Source organism: Centruroides sculpturatus, unplaced genomic scaffold (genome assembly GCF_000671375.1).
Source record: "Centruroides sculpturatus isolate CEXI.00-Female unplaced genomic scaffold, Cexi_2.0 scaffold151, whole genome shotgun sequence".
NCBI lineage: Eukaryota > Metazoa > Arthropoda > Arachnida > Scorpiones > Buthidae > Centruroides > Centruroides sculpturatus.
Window position 1 is genome coordinate 917,332 of NW_019384363.1, and position 20,596 is coordinate 937,927.

Genomic DNA, 20,596 nt, shown 5'->3' on the forward strand with positions numbered 1-20,596 from the left:
GAAAAAAGCAAAAGCAGAATTTATATGCTATATGAAACATGAAAATAATTTGAATAACTTGATATTAATTTAACAAGTTTGTATTTAAATGTTTTTAAATTGTGAAGTACCATATTAAACGACATCAAAAGCATAATTAAAACTAGTTTTATCATTTAAAAAATAATTATGATTTATAATATTATCAGCCAATGCTTTATTTTATGACTATATTTGAATAAAACATATAAATTTAAAAAATATTCAGTATTAAAATAAAAAGTCGCTGTTTTAAAAAATATAACTATAAAATAGCAAATGATCCTTTAACATCCTCTTGCATAACTAATCAAAAATTATAACTTTGATTTCATAGAAGTTATTTAACAGAAAATCAATGTGAATAGTACTTAATATAAAAAATAATTTTTAATGTAAATACTTATTAGCCAAAATTTCCAAAATAAAATAATTTTTAACTACGTAATAATCAGTCATAACTTTTGAAACTATATGGGTTATAATCATTCCAATAAACAACTCAAGTTACATTTTACAGTGAACTTAAAAATTAAATATCTTAATAAAAATAATATATACTAAAGTATTATAAATAATAACTTTAAACTTAAATTATAATAAATAGCACAACTAAATTAAATCATCAAAATAGCTCAGACATTAAACCTAATAGATATTTTTGAAATTAACAATCATACCAATTTAGTTCATCAAATGATACAACATATTTTTCATTTTGACAAAAGTTTAGCATTATGCAATTGGGTTTGATAAATGATAAAACTAAAGATTAATTGGAGACTCCTTATAAATGTGTAGAAGACAATAATGTTCAAGTGCTGATGTTATTGAATTGAGGGAAAAACAAGGTCTCTTTTTCGTATCTCTTTGCTGATGCACAGAAGGTGTCCTTTTAAACTCCAAAGCATTTTTCAATCCAAAGGAGTCAGTTTCTTCTAGAGAGTTTCTTCATTTGAAAGGAATCTTCCTCTAGTATATAAGAACTGAGGTAGCATTTTTCCCCTTTTCATTTCCCAATGACTGATGATGATTCTTTGGAACAAAGTACTGGAAGACAAAAAAAGATAAAACACTCAAGGGATAGAGTTTTCTCTTTTTTTTTTTGTAAAAGAACTTTCCTCTCAAGTGAAAAAAATGACTGCTTTGGATCAAAAAACACTTTGGAGTTTGGTCATCATCTATAATACTAGCAAAAAAAATTACATTCTAAGAAAACAGGTAAAGCTGGCGAACTTGAAGATCTCTCTTTCCTGAGATTATATAACATCACTTTATATATGTAATGATCAAGACAGTCATACTATACATACAACACTGTCATTTTGTAGAAATATTCATCAAGTATTCTTAGTCGTAGTAATTTTTTCAATGGCAGAAATATCTGTGGTCTTTTCAAAAATTTATCAAATAAAGTGCATTATTGTTGACAAGAATAAATAATTTTCAACATTAAAAAAAAATTCAATGTTACATCTCAGGGTTTAAACTGTTGCTTGCCAAATACAAATCTAGATCAGGAAATGACCTGAAAATGTAAACTGATTCTGAGACAAATTCCTTCATATAATCTGTCAATTTACAATCATTTATTAAATTCAGCAGAGTAGAGATGGAAGAAAATTTTTGCAGTTTTTTTGAATAAGTTGTGATCTGTCCATCAGCCAAGCATCAGTCCAACTAGTACAAAATAGTGTTGTCACTGATATTTTGGTGATAGTGAAATATTAATATATTGAAGTTTTTAGTATCATTATCAAAAACTCTACAAAACAATATTTCATCATAATCAATATTTGTCTCAGCAATATTAAACTTACTTAGCTTCTGCTCAATTCTTATAATGAAAGTGTCCTTATCAAATAAAAATACCATAAATCATCACCAGAGGAACTGACAAGCTTCTTTCCAGAATTATTGTATTTTTGTTTGTTTTTAATCAAATAATATTACAGAAATATCATCATTATGTTTTAAATGTAAACACACATTTTATTACTTTTGTCTAACCTTATCTAAATCAAGTAGAACATTCATCATTTAAAGCCAAATTTAGTCAAAGCCTAAGCAGCCAACATCTGTTGTGCAAAACTGTCACTTAAGATTAATAATTTAAATGAAGTGGAATGGAGTGTTAAAGTGAGAGCAAGTCCATTCTATATCAACGGAATTAAATAAATTTGAAAGTTTGAACTAACGTTATTTTAATTAATTACGTATTTTATTTTATACGATAAGCTCCATGGTTTAATTAGGACGAGTCCCTTTGATATGAATCTATCGGAAAAGAAATATTGCCTTAATAACATTTCCATCTAGTGAGACATGTCCATGTGCGCACAACTGCATCATGGAGAATCAGCAAAATTAAATTTTTATAGCTGAATACCTGAGGTAATCGTTTTGGTTAAAACATTATTTGATGTATACAATATATGTAATGATGTATATGAGTCTATTTAAGAACATACATTTACAGTTCCAAATTTTATAAAAATAGAACTTAATGCTCCAATATCATAATGTTCCAAAACTACCTTCTTCACCTAAAGATGACATTGATAAAATGTCAAAAGTGCTTGTGGTATGATAAAAATTGTTTAACGCTGACAGACAGTTGTTATTTCTTGTTTTAATGAATAATATTCTGGCATGGTGATCTGATCATTTATATACTGCAAGAAAGTGATTTTTCAAACTCTTGAAAGTTAAGGAATGTTAGCACAATGAACATATTCAATTGGAGTTCCTCCTACAATGTCACAGGAATGGTATAACACCAAAACGTATTTCTTTGAATCGCAGCTTTTATCCAAGGTGTATTCAGTCATTAATACTGAAAGTTGAACACAAGTTCTTAAATGATGTGTATATTTTAATATACCACAATTGTGTGATCAACATCCTATCTGCTATAAACCTAGCATATAAACATATGTTCAATAAGCATATGTGAAAAATATGAAATCTGGAATTGCAAACATCCAAACTATTATAGTAAAACCTCCTTACTTCAATATCATATAATTTGAAGTATCGCATAACTCAAAATCAAGTCTGGTCCCCAGACAAGAGAATAGGATTTTGCATATATTTTAGTTTGGATAAGTAGAAATACATTTTCAGAAATACAGAAATATTGGTCGATTTCACACTATGGCAGCACAGTGAAATGGCTGATTCTGTAGCAAACTCGCTTGCCACATGGGCGATCTAGGTTCAATCCTACCTTGTGCTAACTTCTTTTTTATTTTTAATTGCTTTAAAAATTATAACAACTTTTAAATAAAGTTAATGACCTAAAATATTATTAATTAAATCATACATAATTTCATTTTATTTATGAAATGACTGTTACAGCTAATTAAAATGTGAATTAAAGATAATATTTTATTTTTAAAAAGTTGAATAATTTCAAATGCTTTTTTAATGGAGGTAAATTAAAATTTTAATTACCACTATAACAAATTTTCAGGTAGGGTTTTATTTATATAAAAATTTTTACAATATCATCTTTATTTGTCAATTTTTTATTTTACATACAAGCACCAGAATGATAATTATCTTAAAAACATTGAAAACAAAACTATTTTGACATCTTGCACAATTTATAAAGGACAATTGTTTACATGAACAACCTTTTTTAAAAAGATCTGTTGGAAAACATAATTCGTTTACATTCATGAAAATTTCTTTTTCATCAGAAAGCCTGGATGCATACCAGGCTTACCGGATCATTTCGTTAAAAATTGGCGATGACAGTTGACGATACACTATTGATTGTATTTTTATACAGTCTTCACGGGAATTTATTTTTCTATTATTTTCAATCAGATAAGTGCAATTTTGTATACGCTTTATTAGATTTTTTACCTGTCTATAAAAATAGATGTCACAAGGTTAAACAAAAATAAAAATACAGTAGAGCATTGATTATCCAACCCCCGATTAACCGTCACATCAGTTAACCGACCATTCTAGTCGGCAAATTCAAATGTCCGCTAGTTATGTAGCGCTACAATATTTGGCTATGTCTTGGCTAGTTTAATAGTATTTTTACGTGTTTTAGCTGGCAACATGACTCGACCATGAAAGGGAGCCAGTATTTAAACGAGGCTTAATTTTCTAATTTTTAACGATACAATAGCGACGATTATTATTTTAAAAAAATTTTGTTAGGCTTAACATCAATGAAAATTCAACGTGAAGTAGGTTAATAGCAATATACTAATATACTAATTACATGAGATATACTAATATACTATACTAATAATGTATTTTTTCATATTTTTCGGTTATCCGTTTTTTCAGTTATCCGACCAACCCCAGTCCCCAATTGAGTCGGATAATCGATGCTCTACTATAAAATAAATTATTATCTTTAATTCACATTTTAATTAGCTGTAACAGTCTTTTCATAAATAAAATAAAATAATTTATGATTTAATTGATAATATTTTTAGGTCATTAACTTTATTTAAAAGTTGTTATGATTTTTAAAACAATTGAAAACAAGAAAGTTAGCCAAAGGTAGAATTGAATCTAGATCGCTGACATGGCAAGCGATTTCACTACAAACTCAGCCATTTCGCTGTGCTGCTATAGTGTAAAATCGACCAATATATGAGCTGCGCTTAAAACTTTAGAGCCATTTTTTTCAGAATCTTCTGGCTAGTGCGCTTTACAATTTTTCTGGGTGGACACCCTTGAGGTATACTACTAGCCTGCAAAGTCTCACCCCGAACTGAATTTCCGAGAACATAAGGTCCACTTGTGAGACCAATGAACAGAAATGAATAAAAATGTGTTGCAAACTAATGTAACATCATATGGTGAGTTTTTGTTCGTACCGTAGAGCAAAATTATGTTCAAATTTCATGTCATATCCTGAAAATTTCTATGCTGGAGCGTTCGTATCCTGAGGCACTACTGTACAAGTATGATAAAATTCGAAGTCATTATCTGGTCCGGTGACTTGCAAAACTATCATTTAATTCAAAAGCTTACATCTTATTACATGTTTATAAGAAAGTTTCCATGACCAAGTAACAATTTCGGTTTCAGTCTTACCAATTACACATTGATTTATTGGATGTCCATTCAAGGTCATTTAGACATTGTACACATTGCCAATAAAGAGAATTTTTATTTTTATTTTTATGGAAGAAATATGTTTGGTATTTAATTATTCTGAAATTTTTCACAAAACTCTATTGTTTCAATAATTCCAAAGTCCATTAAATACACATGTATTTATGATAGAATGTATACTTATAGCTTTAGCCATTAATAGAGCTTGTTTTCATCAATCACATAATTTTCATAATCTTGAACTCAAGACAAAATTTACAGTAATTCTTATTGAAGCATTTAAGCTTCTTTCATATGCTATTTTCAGGTCTTGCTTTGAATGTAATTTGGTTACATTTTCATTGTTTTCATTTAAGTTCATTAATGTGCTGACTGATTTTTCAAAATAGATTAAATTTTTAAGTAATAACTTGTAATATTAACAGGATTTGTAAACGAATGGTGAAATTATATAAGATAATGTCATATTATTATTCAAGAATTAAAAAAAAACTTTGATTTGAAAAAGTTTGGGTAATTTAAAATCTTTTTTTTGGTCCCTTAAGTTTTGAAATAACAAGGTTTTACTGTATTTCAAAAAATTAAAAGCAATTAAATAGATTTTTAAAGTAAACAAAAGCTGTTGAAAACATGATATAAACAATCAGTTTGCTTCAAACTTATTAAATAGTTTTTTTCATTTAGTAGAGAAATTAAAGTTAAAGTATATCATAGATTAGTCCTTGGAAATTTGATTAATTATAAGACTTCTCATTAGATATACAGTCAGTATATCTAACAATGATAAGCTCACTTGATCTTTTTCAAGTTTTTGTTTTATAATCATTTACATGACAAGTTTTATGCATCATTATTAGCATATTAGCACAAAATATACAGGAATGTAAAATGTTCAATCTCTAAGGTAAATATATTTATTTTTCTTAACAAAAATAAAAAATAGCATATGACAAAAAAATAAGCTCATTTCCATATCTCTAGAATTCATGCAATATATTGTCCCAACATTACTAAAGACATTATTGACAACTATCTGCAAATTACAAAGCAAGTTTTTGGACAGTGAATAAGGCCTGAGGAAAATATTTGTCAGAATTCAAAAAGGAGAGATGATAACTTTTAAATCTGAAGGTAAATCAAATAGACAAACTGCATGTTAATTCATCAAAATCCTTGAGTAATTCATAGATTACTCCTTACTCATTATAGATTACTCATACAAAACCCTTGAGTAATTCATAATTTATAGATTCTATAAATTATGGTCTAAAGAAAAATACAAGACCACGTGCATTTAATGATAGAAGTGCATGTAGTCTTGTATTTTTTGATGTGCATTTAACTTCCAAGAGTCTACTACACAAACAGCTACTGAAGCAGGTGTGGAAATCAATGTTAGAAATGTCCAAAGACTATTGAGATCCAATTCCAACTTCAGTAGAAAGAAAATCAAATGAAAACCAAGACTTTTGCCAAAGAACAAAGATACACATTTGGAATTTGACATACAACATGTCATGGGTCACTCAGTAGCAAAATATATTCAGTGGTGGAAAATAAATTTAACCTAGATCAGCCAGATGGCTTTGATTATTATTTTCACAATGTAAGGTAAGAAGAAAAAATTTTATCTAGAAATGGGAAGTGGATCAATGATGAATATGGAAAGCAGAAGTGAAAAAAAAGTGTGATCTAAAAATTATCAATGGACAGTAAAATGCTCAAGGATATATTCAACTATTAAAGAAGAATTTTCCACAGTTTGAATAATAAATGATAGGCCCTAAATGGCAGTTTCAACATGAGAATGCTGCAATACACACAGCAAAAGTCATGTTTAAGTGTTCCATAAAAAGAGAAGTTAAATGTTTTCAGACTCCTGCATTATCTCCTGATTTAAATCCTAAAGGGAATCTGTGGGGATTACTCCCTCATAAAGTGTACAATGGAAGGTAATCTACAACAATACAAGAACTACAGATGGTAATTATCGATGCTTGGTAAGAAATGCCTCAGGATTATATTTAAAAAATTACTTGATTCAATGGCAAATTGCATGTTTGAATTAATTTGTGCAAAAGGTTCTTACACAAAATATTAAACTCTAATTTTTTATTTGGATTTATAATTATTTTTGTCACATACTATTTTTTATTTTTAAGAAAAATAATAACTTTACATCAAAAGTCTGAAAATTTTAGACTTGTATATTTTGTGATAATAATTATGTGTAATACTTGTTATGTAAATGAAATGACTATAAAAAACAAAAACTTGAAAAAAATCAAGCGAGTTTACCATTTCGTCACTGACTATATATAAGATTTCCTCAAATATATGATAAATATAAATACATTAAGATTTTCAAACATGCATGCTCTCAAACTTTTGCAGTTACTTTCATAATAGTGGACAAGAAGCTCAAATCATTTTGTATAAATCATTCAGGAGTCATCTGAATACTCTCAACAATCCTCTCAAGCATCCTCTGGCAGGAGGAAGGATAATCTGAGATTTGATAAGATCATGGTCACAATAAGACACCTATCTCAGAATATGATGATAAATTAAAAGAATATTTCATTTCTGTAATAATCATTAAAATGACCTAATTTATTTTGCATATATTAAACTCAAAGCTAATGACTTACTATACTTTACTGCAACTTTGTTTAGTCATACTCATTTAGGTCAGAAGTAGTGGCTTTATAGTAGTGACAAACATTCCATTTTATTTAAATTAGACAAATAGATATAAGAAAAAATTTCCATCTTAAACCCTGAAATCAAGTTACTGATTCAAATTTTTTCAGGAAATCTTGTTTTCAGCATTACATCTACAGAAACATGTAAAAGAAAAATAATTATGAACTTAGAAATGATTTGGCTAAATATAAATTACTAACAACAAATGTATGGATACAAAGAAATTAAAAATTGGCAAACAGTTAAAGAACAAACAGTTTAATTTGAAAGGCCTACAAGATCTGAACCTGAAAAGAAAAAATCAATTTAAATCTTATTTTGGTTCAAAATTAATTAACTAAATTTGTAAAAAAAAAATATTTATAGTATAATTAACAATGTCTGACATTTCAACGATATTTTTGTTTATACTTCATTAATTTTTCTTAATTTTTTAAAAATTTTCTATAATTATGTCTAAGTATTCATAAATTATTAAATCATTTTTTACCTTTATAATTTTTATTCATTTAGACAATTGTACCGATGAAAATAAGTTCCAACAATATGTAATAAATTTGTTCCTTTATAGCTTTTGAAATTATAATTTATGCACTATTTGATTTTAAAATTATGAGTGTTAAATATTATGAGTATGTATACACTAATGAGTTTACTTAATACATATCATTATTGGATATACATATCATTAATATGTAACTAATAATAAGAATAAACTCATTAGTGTATTTATAGCACCAACAACACAATGCTACACCAAAAAATGAATATGTTTCTATCAATCCAATAACAATACATCTAAATTAATATTACTTCATATATACCTACTATGATTTTATCATTTTACGGTGGAATTTTAACTGTATTTCATAATAAGAGCAAGATTGCAAAATCTTGCTCTTGTTATGAAATACAGTCAATAATGATATAATTATTAGCAGAGGATTTGATCTAATCAATATATGAAGTTCAACAATCATTCTATATGAAAAGTAATGAAAAAACATCTATTAGATTTGATTATCTTTAAACTATTCTAATGATCTATTCAAATAATTTTTTAGAGATAAAGGTTTTCATATAGTATTTAAATTATCATATTTTTTGGCAAATAAGATGCATCAGCAAATAAGTCACTCCCCATTTTTGCATAGAATATTTTAAAAAAATTATTTAGATACTTAAGCCCAAAATTTTTTTTACTATATTCTGATTAAAAAGAAAGTTTAAAGTAAAAAGGAGGAGTTTAAAATAACTCATTTACAACTAAAATTTACCACTAAAATATTCTATATAAATACATGCAAAGATGCTTAGATATGGCAAAAAATTAAAAAAAAAATTAATGTGGTAATATGTTTAATTAAACCAAGGTCACCAAACTTTGGCTCGCAAGGTCAGCTCATCTGGCCCTCCAACACACTGTGCCACAAATGAGTTATAATATAATTATTTATATGGATATATCATAGATTGTAGATAAACCTTATTTTAATTTTTTCTACATAGTAAGTGTAAGTAAGAATGCCAGTAGTAGTCCAATCTGATTTTTGCATCTGATAGTAATGTAATTTTTAGGAAAATCAGTGAAATAAAAAATTTGGCAACATTTTGCAACTTTGCATATCAGAGCAATATCTGTGTACATACTTGCAATGAAGTTTCTAACAAAAGCAATTATGAGTTGCTGCAGCAATCATGTTTGTGTATTGGTAAATAAATATGTTAGTTGTCTTTATTTTTTGTGTATTTAGTGTACTGTACTGAACAAAATGGTTATGTGGCCCGCACTTGTCATTCTCTCAGTTACGTGGCCTGCTGTGAATAGTTTGGTGACCCCTGAATTAAACAATAATTTTATTCAAGAGTTGGGTTAGGTAGAGATTGGCTATACCTTACTGAAAACTGTTTGGGGAATTTATTAGCCTATATATGGAAAATCACAACATATACAGATGCAGGACAATTTTTGAGCCTTTCTTTTGTACAAAAATTGCATTTTATATGCCATAAAATATGGTAACCAGAATTTTAATGTTTTCATTAATTGTATCAAAATCATTTTACAACTTAAATTCTAGAACCATATATCTTAAAAATAAAATATTTTTACCTTTCTAGTAGTCTTCTAGTTGACAAATTATAATGTTGTTCAAAGGGATAGTCTTGATATTTCAAAATAATCTTGTATAAATCAGTCTTTCCAATAAATTTCCATAAATTTTGTATAACTATATATATATAATTAAGTTTTTCAAATTTTTCATCACTCAAAAATTTTTTACATGAAATTACTAATACTTTTAAAAATATTCTAAGAATAAGATGCTTTGTCTTTTTAATTGCAGAAGTGAACTCTAGCAGTTGCATATCATTAATAACTTCCATATTTTAAATGCTAACAACTGTATAATCAAATCAATTAACACAAATTAAAATCTTGTTTGAGTATTATCTTTAAAAAAAACTGACAAGGACTCTTGAATGACTTACCCATAACTCAAACAGGAGGTTAAGGGGAACAGGAACAAAGTTTTTATAACTTTCAATTATACTACAATATGAACTTTAAATAAAATCCATCCAATAAACAAAACATTAATATAAATATACCACACTAATCTTATAATTCTTTGCAGTTATTTTTGGAATGTAACACAAACATTTTTGGTCCACCCTAAGACCTTCTTCAGGTGGAGTTCTACAAAAAATTTTTCTGGTGTGATCAGAGTTTGATTTAGCCTTCGATTTGTTCATTTGAAATTAGAACACATTGGAGGTTAAATCGAACTCTTATCACATCAGAAAAAATTTTTTCTAGAACTCCACCTGAAGGTCCTAGAGTGGACCAAAAATGTGTGTGTTGCATTCCAAAAATAACTGCAAAGCATTATAAGGTTAGTACAGTATATTTATAAACTGTAAATAATAATAAAAGCTTAAAAAAAAGTAATTTTGTTGAATTATGAGAAATTTCTTTTAAAAAAAATATTTAAATAAAAAATAGATTATTATATGGGGGAAATGTTAAAGACCTTCATTTCATCTGAAGTGTACAATTTGATATCATAGATTCAGTACATTTAACTGTTTGTTTAATCAGTGTAGTGTTTCAGTATGCACTTTTCTACATGAACTAAAAATAAAAAGTCAGTGGAGACATAACAGTATTTTCATTGGTCAACTAAGGTAAAGAAAATACAAGCACCAGAAATAGCAATACATGTATTGTATTTTGAAAGAATATTATCAAATAATTTTTGTTGATTCATTTAATGCATAAAGTCATATTATATTTCATAAACAAAATTATTAATAAATTAATAAATCGACATTACTTTTATATCAAATAACCAAAAACATGAGTTTTCGTGATGGGAATTACATTAATTACTACTTTTATTAGTCAGTTTATTATATTATATAAAATTTATGATGACACATTTTCAATCAATTTTATTTGTATGTTAAGGCTTCTTTTATTCAATAATTAAAATTAATTTAATCTCATTACACATATGCAAGTAGACACTGTTCTGTTTGAATGTGACAGATTTCTACACTAATTATGTCATTCATGAACACTTTGAATATTTCATAGGAGACAAAATAAACAGAGCTTAAGAGTAAGGATCAAAGTTAAAATTGCATACGGTGCCATCAGTTCATGAGATTTTATTTAAAAATAGCTTTTTCATAAAATTAATTATTATAAAAGTCTAAAATCTTATTTTCGGAGATAGGGGTAAGTCTTGTAATGCAAATAATAAGTAAAATTTTCATCAAGTCCAACTCCACTCAATATATTATCCCCTACCTCCACCTTATAATCTCCAGAATGTAAAAGCATCAATGCTTCACGTATGGAAGTATTCTTGCCAAACTTAAAAATTTTTGATCCACAGGGTCCTGAGATATAAAGCAAAATGCAGGCAAACACACACACACACACACACACAAACAAACAAACAAACAAACAGAATTTTGTTCCTGTTTTTTGATGCTTTTGAAATCAAGGGACCTTAAAACATTGATATATACAAAAATCTGGAGGGTCAAAATTTGACCAAATACAACACTTTCCCCTCTGTTAACTTTAATAGCTGAGAAAGTAAAATGACAGAAAATAATTATAATCAAACATTTTTTCAAATTTAAATAAGGTAAAAATTAATGCTATGTAATTATTGAAAAGTTTACAAGAAAAAACTTTTACATTTCACAAATATAAATATTATCAAAAACAAATAAATAGTTTTGAAACAATTCCATTAATTTATGATTTTTCTTAAGTTTCTTACTATTAACAAATTTTAAAATATACTCATCAATGAACCTTCTCATTTTACTTAAACTGATGCACAGTTTAAGTAAAATGAGAACTGATAGCTTTACATGTTAAAAAAAATATCATTTGTCATAACATTTAAGATCTCAAACCTATTTTTATTTCTAAATATCAAATAATGAAACAATATCTATAAAACTAATGTTTATACAATAAAAACAAGCATCTTATCACAATAGTTTAGTGAATTTCATTTAGCATTTATTTTGTTTACATTTTATAACTATAATTTTTAAACATTTATTGTATAAACAAACAATATACCAATACTTTAAGTTTCATTCAAAGTGAACACATTGTTCTCTTTTTTTCTAAGATTATACTAAAAACATTTCAATTCAGTATTATTAAAAAATTAGCATTATTTTAATGAGTTTCCATAAATAATTTATTATATTTTTTTAATGTATATCATAATTAACAGTAGAAATTTTATAACAATAATAGTAAAATATACAACATAAAATTAGTATAAATTCATAAATTATGACAGCATACAAATTCATCTACACAATATAATGTTTAATCATATACATACATAACATATATAAAATATATGACAATTCATTTGAAGCAGGATATTTAAAAATAAATAGGACTGACTTAATAATGGGTCAGTAAAACCTACAAAAAGATAAAATGAAACGATGCTATTAAACCTAATTTTTATTACTTTATTATGCAATATATTTTTTATATATTTTTATTTTAAATTGTCCAATATTGTTTAGATACAACTCCCCTTCTCTTCTGCATAAAGCTCGCAGAAGCACCAAATTATGTTTTCTAATTTTCTTTGTATGTTAAAGATATGTTCTGAGTATCACCAGCTACTGTTAGCAAATTCTTCTCAAATTAAATTGGTAATAATATAAATTTTTCAGCACTTTTCTAAAAAGATGTGAACATTTTATTAAAATAATGCATTTCTTATTATTTAAGTAATTTACATTGTTTTTTGTTAAAATTTTTTAAAAGTATAGTTATAAATACTTATGTGTGTGTGTGTGTGGTTTGTGTTAGGATGGCAATGATCACATTACAGTAAATTATTACACATTGAATTCTTGGGCACATATAAACCACACTAAACAAAGTCACAATAAGGAAGATATTTCTGTATAATAAATATTTGACAGCTCTTTAAATTTTATCAATATAAATAATAATTGACATCTCTTTAAATTTCAGTAAAGCAATCCATACAATTTTGAATTTTAATTATATTTAATAATAATAAAAAATTAACAATAATTCTTACCTGATTTTTTATTACAAATAATTTAATAATTATTTTATTAAATTATTTAGAATAAAATTTATAATTTAGTTTCATTTTCTATCAATATAGAAAGGATTAGCAAATTAAATTAATTTTAAGAAGGGAGAACAAAATCAATAAACAAAAAAGGGAACCCCTGGTCTAAATAACACTTGAAATAAAATATTTTAACACTTAAGCTTCTAATAGCTTAAGTGTTAAAAGATTTTATTTCAAGTGTTATCAGGATACATAAGAGATAATGACAAAAATAAAATGAAAATGAACATTCATTGATTATTATGTTTGATGAATAAATATCTTCATTTACAAATAATTTTTCTTTTGATCTCTTTTCTTGAAAATGCACTGTTTTAAATCACTCATTTGGAGAGAACCTTTCTTGTTATATGCTCTTAATAAAGCAATGACTGACATATTTTGATGTTTAACTTTATTTTTTTATAGGTTATGTTTTTGATTTTTGTTTAACAACATAAAAACATAATTGAATAACAAATTCTGATTCAGTGAAATATATACAAAAATTACATATATCAAAAATAACCCAAGTACTTTCAAGCTTTCTGAAATATCCATCTTCTGAGGTATTTATTTAAATCTCTTTTATAAACATTCTATTCTTACAAGTTTTCAAAGCTTAGAATATTAAATTAAGATATGGGGAATGATGATTGTCAAGAAGTTTGCTTCAGACATAATGAAAGAACATACTATATACCACTAGCAGCTTATACATTTGTCGTTCAGAGGCTAGGTTATTTTGGTCTCATTTATAAGAAAGGGTCAATAAAGATAATTTTCACATAAATGACAAATAAAAAAATTGTGACATTTGATGGAAAATGTTTTTCCAGACTCATGCAATTAGTCAAAACTTCACCATGCCTGAGACAATGAACTTTCCACAATCACTCAATGAGTTTTTATATTAATATTGATTAATGTAAATAATTCTATGCTGTTCTGTCATAAATTAAAACTTTTTTCACTATTAATTAATTTTGTTTTGACAATCATCATTCCCAACACCTTATTTTTTAATTAAATTCATCTAGTTTGAAGTTGATAAGAAATTGATATCATTCCATTTAAAATACATAATATATATAATTTTTGAGTTATTAACAAACAAATACAAGATTATCTTTAAAAAATATTTCTTATAATTATGAAGATAGCTATGTATCTATTCAATCACAAGTTTAAATAATAAAATAACATAAAAGAATATTAATCAATGGCTCTATATCATTCAAATATTACATATTAACAATTTCACTTAAAATTAACACATATTGAGACTTAAAATCAATTTTAACTTACAATAACATTTAAAAACTGTTTTCCAGTTTAATTATAAACAAAAAGCTATAATAAAATTAATTAACATGCATTTTCATTATCATCTTTATAACTATATATATTATTAATATTTTATATCAATTTTATAAAGTAATTTTACAACAATTTTTCTATCATCATTATATTTTTAAGGACAATTAAAATTGATATTGACATGACGAACAAATAAAAAATGTTGTTTTTATTAAAAGTTTATATGAAACAGTAGAGCCCTGATTATCCAAGGCAAAACCTCAACTAAATACACTACTTTTCTTACACTAATTCATGAAAGAACATTTAAAATGATAGCAAGCATTACAAAATAATTCATTTCTGTTATCATTTATCACTTCAGTATAAATTTAAATACAAATATTAAAGATAATATTTGCCCTATCCTAAATAAACTTATTTCAAGCATTTTAATTTGTTGAAAGTTGAAATAAAAACAAAAAATTGTTTCATTATAATTAAAATTCTATAGATACATTTTATGTCAGACAAAATAATATTTCCTTGTTGTTTTATCATACATATACAATACTGGCTATGGAAATTACATCTATGATATATACTAAGAAGAGTTGATTAGATGTGCAAAGTAGCATATTTAAGCTGTGCAATTCATAATGATAATGTTATGTAATACTGGAAAGAAAACATCAGAAAAATAAAACAAAATTATGCAATATGTTACACACAATGCTGCATTGAACTTGTGTTATTTCACATTAACAAATAAGGTTAATGAGCACTGTTGCAAGATCTTGCCTTTTCATTGTTATGGAAAGAAAAAAAATTTACAGTGTAGGTATACTTAGAAAACTTAACATAAACAGTTATTTCTCATTGGTTTTGATCCTAATACTTCATACAGCCTTAATAGCAGCTTTGTAGCATTCCAGCAGAGAACAAATTTCTCAAAGTATTCGATACCAAGTTCATGATACAAAACTCTACTATTACGCTCTTGCAGTTGCTGTTTATTATCAGACTTCTTCTCTGCAATTTTTGTGCCCATACTATGCCAGCTGAAAAATTGAGATTAGCTCTGATACCTGGCCAGCTTAGTCATACAATCTAGTCCTCTCCTGTAAGAATTTTTTTTAATCTAAAAAATGTGTGTCAGCTTAAGCGAAACTAAGCTAACAAACTGTAGATAAAGAATGTATTATACTTTATTCATGAAACTGGTAGTGACATGGAAATTCATCCTGAAAGATGCAGGATTTTGTCTCAAAATTGTTACCTGGTTGTTGGAATTAGCTTGGCAGGTAAGATGGTAGTCTAGCATTGCATACACAGACTCATTTATAAAACAGTCTACCAGTGTCTTTACTAAATTTGCATTCCCACACTATTTGATTCACTGGAAACATTTACCATCTGCATGAAGCAATCCCTGTAATAAGCTTTGTCTTTTCTACTTCTGACATATGCTTTCCATCAGATCCATGCAGGTTAAATTTGGATTCATCTAAAAACATAACAAAACCCTACATATCAATACTTCAGTCTGCATGCTGTCTAGCCCAGAAAAGCTACTGTCTGTTTATTTTATTCATCAGAAACAGCTTCTTACATGGATAGCAAGCTTTAAACATACGTTGCACAGACAATATAACACAGTACCCGCATTCACTCTTACATCTTTTTGCACTTCCCACTTTACTTTCAGTGAACTGGCAGTTTGCTGACTGGGACACTTCAGCATGCTATTCTGGTATAGTGTATTCATAAATTTACAAATCCTGATCCAGGTTTTTTTCCCCATGTTGCCATGTATCATATCTCCTTTGCAAAATATGCACAATTGTTCATTAATGACAATGCTGTCTGTACCAGTTCACAAGAGGATAAACCTCAGAATTCAACGCAAGAATTACAGAATTATTAACTGTCAAAAACTTTCCATTTTCCTTATAAAAGCACATCCCTTTTTCATACATTTTTATATCAATGGGTGACAATCACCAAAAACATTGCTGAAATAGATTTTTAACGTATGAAAAGATTTTCATGTTTATAATGTCATGAATGATGCAATTTTTATGGCTGCTTGCAGGTCTGCAGCAAAATGACACTTTAATTTAAAAAAATTAACACCGTTTTATAGGATTTTATGAGTGATGCTATTCTATGACTGCTACTATAATATTGCATTCTATTTTTGATTGTAGATACTTTATGATTAATATCTGATAATTTATAGCAAATAATATTCATTGCTACAAATCACAGTCTGACATAGTCACTTGGTATTGTATATAATTCCAAATACAGTGGATTCCACTTAACTGGGACACACTGGGACTAATCCATTCTGGCCCAATTAAGCAAACTAATAATAAATTGTACAATAAAATATATAATACATAGGTAAATAAATAAGTTGGTAAAAAATAATAATTAGGTATCTATCTTAATGCTTTATTAAACCAAAATACAGAAAATATTTGTACTATAAATTTGTCAAACTCCCGACGATAAATAACTGATTCGCATAATGCTAGTGTTACCAAATATTAGTAGTGATGTAAACAAGGGTTGACCGTTTGATCCGTTCTTGATCGAACAATTTTTCCTTTCTTTCTTTTTAGTTAGAACATGTTCTAACTAAAATGGGAGAAAGAAAAGAGTTCATCTGAAAGTCATTTTATGGTCTTCCTTTGAGCACAGTTTCCCTTAATTGGAGGTGGGTCACTTCGGTGGGGATGTCTGTAGAATCTGCCAGCTCAATACCGGTCTCAACAATTGGATGGCTTCTGTCTGAATCTTAAGACTTAATTATGCACACAATACCTTCCATGGGAACTCTAGCTATCTTCCAACTCAGTCGAGAGACCTGAAAAAGTTGTCAGACGACCTTTGTCCCTTCACTTTTAAGAGTATCCTCTGGTGCAATCCAGAGCAGGGTCAGTAGTTTGCATTAGATCCACCTCAGATGGGATCCTGGTGTGATACATCTCGCTATGCTGACCCTCTCCACAAAACCTAACCACTCAAGTGAAAGACAAAATTGCCTTGTCTCTGCCAACCGTTAGGTCTACGTGGCATTAGTGTACATAGTGTTGACATATTTTCAAAAGATTACTAAAATATATCAAAAATTGCTAAATTCCTTTTCTGCTACTGTCCCAATTAAGCAATTAAATTATGTATTAATATATTAGTTTGGTTTCCGTTCTTCAAGATTTGGCCCAATAAAGCGGCTGCCCTGATTAACCAGTGTCCAATTAAGCAGAATGCACTGTATATAATTTTTTCCACTTTCCCTAAATAATATTTTAGAAATTGCTATGCTATTTCTTATCTGTTAATTAAATGTTTGGAATCCTTTTCAGATTTTACCAGTTTAAAAGCATTATTTCTCCAAATCAACTTAATGTTACATACTCCATGCAAAGTATTTTCTTAAGTGTAGAATATAAATGTAATGAAATTGTTTTGCATCTCAATTTGAGAAACTGACAGTATTTTAATCATTTGTTTAAAAATTTATTTAAAAAGATGCAAGGAATATTTTATCCTGATAAATAAATAAAATGAGTTGTAATTATAAATACTGTGCTGAATAAATATTAACATTAATAGTCAGAGTATCTTCAAGAAGTATCTATTGGGTTGTTTGGAAAGTAATGTAGTTTTTTTACCACCAGAGGAATTAGTTGTATTTTTACCCGCCAATTTCATTCTAAATTGTATTGTCACTACATATTTTGGCAGCTGACATTTCAAGACTTATTTGTAAAAAAATTTTTTTGATTCTTGCAATTGTTTTGGTATCCCATCAAATACGAAAAATCGAAAGCAGCATTTTTGGCATTTTGCTTTTTTATTACCAAAAAGGTAAGAATGCTGTTCAAGCAAGGATAAAATTATGTGATGTATGCAGCTGTCTTGACAGAACAACAGTCCATAGTTTTTCCCTCCAAATAAATGTGTTATAACATACACAAATATTAAAATATAACAGATAAATTTACATTCAGATTTGAAATAAATAAGATATAATTATTTAGTTGCAATAAGTTGTATTTTGGTTAATAGTTTTTTTTTAATATAAATATACTGAAAATTTTCCATTTTTAAAGTATACTATGAAATTAAAAAGTTAAATTAAAATTTAAATTCATAACTGGTATAATCTATACATATATAAATTATTTAGTTTTTAGTATTTAATTAAACATTTTATATTAAAAAAATAAAATACATATTACTTTGAAAAATATAAGAAAGAAAAATTGAAGTACTAAAGAAACCTGAAATATGTAATTTTACAGGAAATAAAATTAATAAAGTAATATTTTTACTGAAATGCTACTATATGCTAAAATTTTACTAATAATATTTCTTTATCTTTTTATATCATAAAAGACAATAAATAGTTAACAGCACAATTAAAAAACTATCTCATATAAATTATATTCATTTGATTACTTTTACAAAAAAAAAAAAAAACTTAATATAAGTCACATTTTTACTTTTTACTTGTATAATTATTACATGTATTGATTTTCATAAAATTACATCACTTGGTTTTTTCTATACAAAGAAATTAATTCAAATTTTTTAAAAAAGTATTTAATATTTCATAATTAGTGATCTATTCTTTCTAAGTAGTTTGGTTATCTATTGTGTCCCCCTCTTCCTATTATAGACATTGTTAAATTTAGCAAATCTTGTTAAAAACTAATTTTCTACCCTTTCAAAATCTTTCCTAATAAAGGACACAATATTTAGGCTCTCTTATTAAAAATAAAATGCCATTAATTTGCACAAAGGCAAATTTTTCATGTCAAAGAACATAACTTTGACAAAATAATGCTGAAAAAAAACTTAATTTAAAAAATTTTAGACTCTAAACCACTGTTTTATCACTTTATTCATCTTCCTCTAATAATGAATCTAAAAATTTTCAAAAGATTTGTAAAATTTTTTTCTTTCTTTCCTTTTTAATCGAGTATCAAAATGCTACCTTTTCTTCTAATTTAGTAATGTTTGTATGATAAAACTTTTTTAAAAATTGTTTAAATAAAATTTCTAAAAATAAATTGAGACTATAGTATGTTAAATATTTTTTGTATAAGAAAAATTTTTGCAACTCAATCTAAAAATATTGAAATATTTTCATTGTATTTTTGAAATTTACAAAATCAAACTTAAAATGAAACAGAAGCTTAAAATTTCTTTCTTACAGATAAATTTTTGAACTATAATAAATTCTAGCTGCAGTTTTGCATTATCATAAATTTAAATTTTGATAAATAATCACCGTAAAAAATTTTCCATTAGAAATGCAATGAATATAAATTTTTAAATTTGGCTTCAATAACCAAAGATATTTGCAAAATGATAGTCATCTTTTATATCTATTTTATTTAATTTATTTTATAAATTTATAACACAATAGAAACACTGATTCATTTTTTAAACAATTGTAAGAAAGATTAGAAATATTTAATAATTATACAAGTAAATGTAATTTAAGAACAAATCTATATTTTATATAATAAAATCACATTTAAAATTAAATTTTTGACAAAAATAATTCATTTCCTTGAAATATTTTAATAGACAATTTCTCAATTTTTAAATTAATCTTAAAAAGAGCATATCAGATCAAAACTATTTAAAACTCAAAATGCAAAATAACTTATAATTATTTAATCTTTAATTGTAATATAATAATTTAGAAATTATAGAATTTAATAAAATGTATAAAATGTATGTTTTGTATATTTATTTCCTATATACTTTTGATATGTAACAATTATTTAAACGAATTATTTTTGTTTTCA

General features: G+C 26.3%; 1 protein-coding gene across 2 annotated transcripts in view; it reads right to left on the reverse strand.

Moving 5' to 3' along the window:
• LOC111641694 (cyclin-L1-like) overlaps positions 1–20,596 on the reverse strand; it is a 115,716-nt gene that overhangs the window by 63,978 nt on the left and 31,142 nt on the right. Inside the window, exon 1 of one of the 2 annotated variants that reach the window (XM_023387909.1) lies at positions 8,306–8,359. The exons of the other annotated variant lie outside the window; for it this stretch is intronic. Coding sequence (XP_023243677.1) covers positions 8,306–8,324 — 19 coding nt within the window. The 5' untranslated portion in view covers positions 8,325–8,359. Of the gene's footprint in view, positions 1–8,305; positions 8,360–20,596 lie in introns of those variants that run through there. 2 annotated transcript variants of the gene reach the window in all.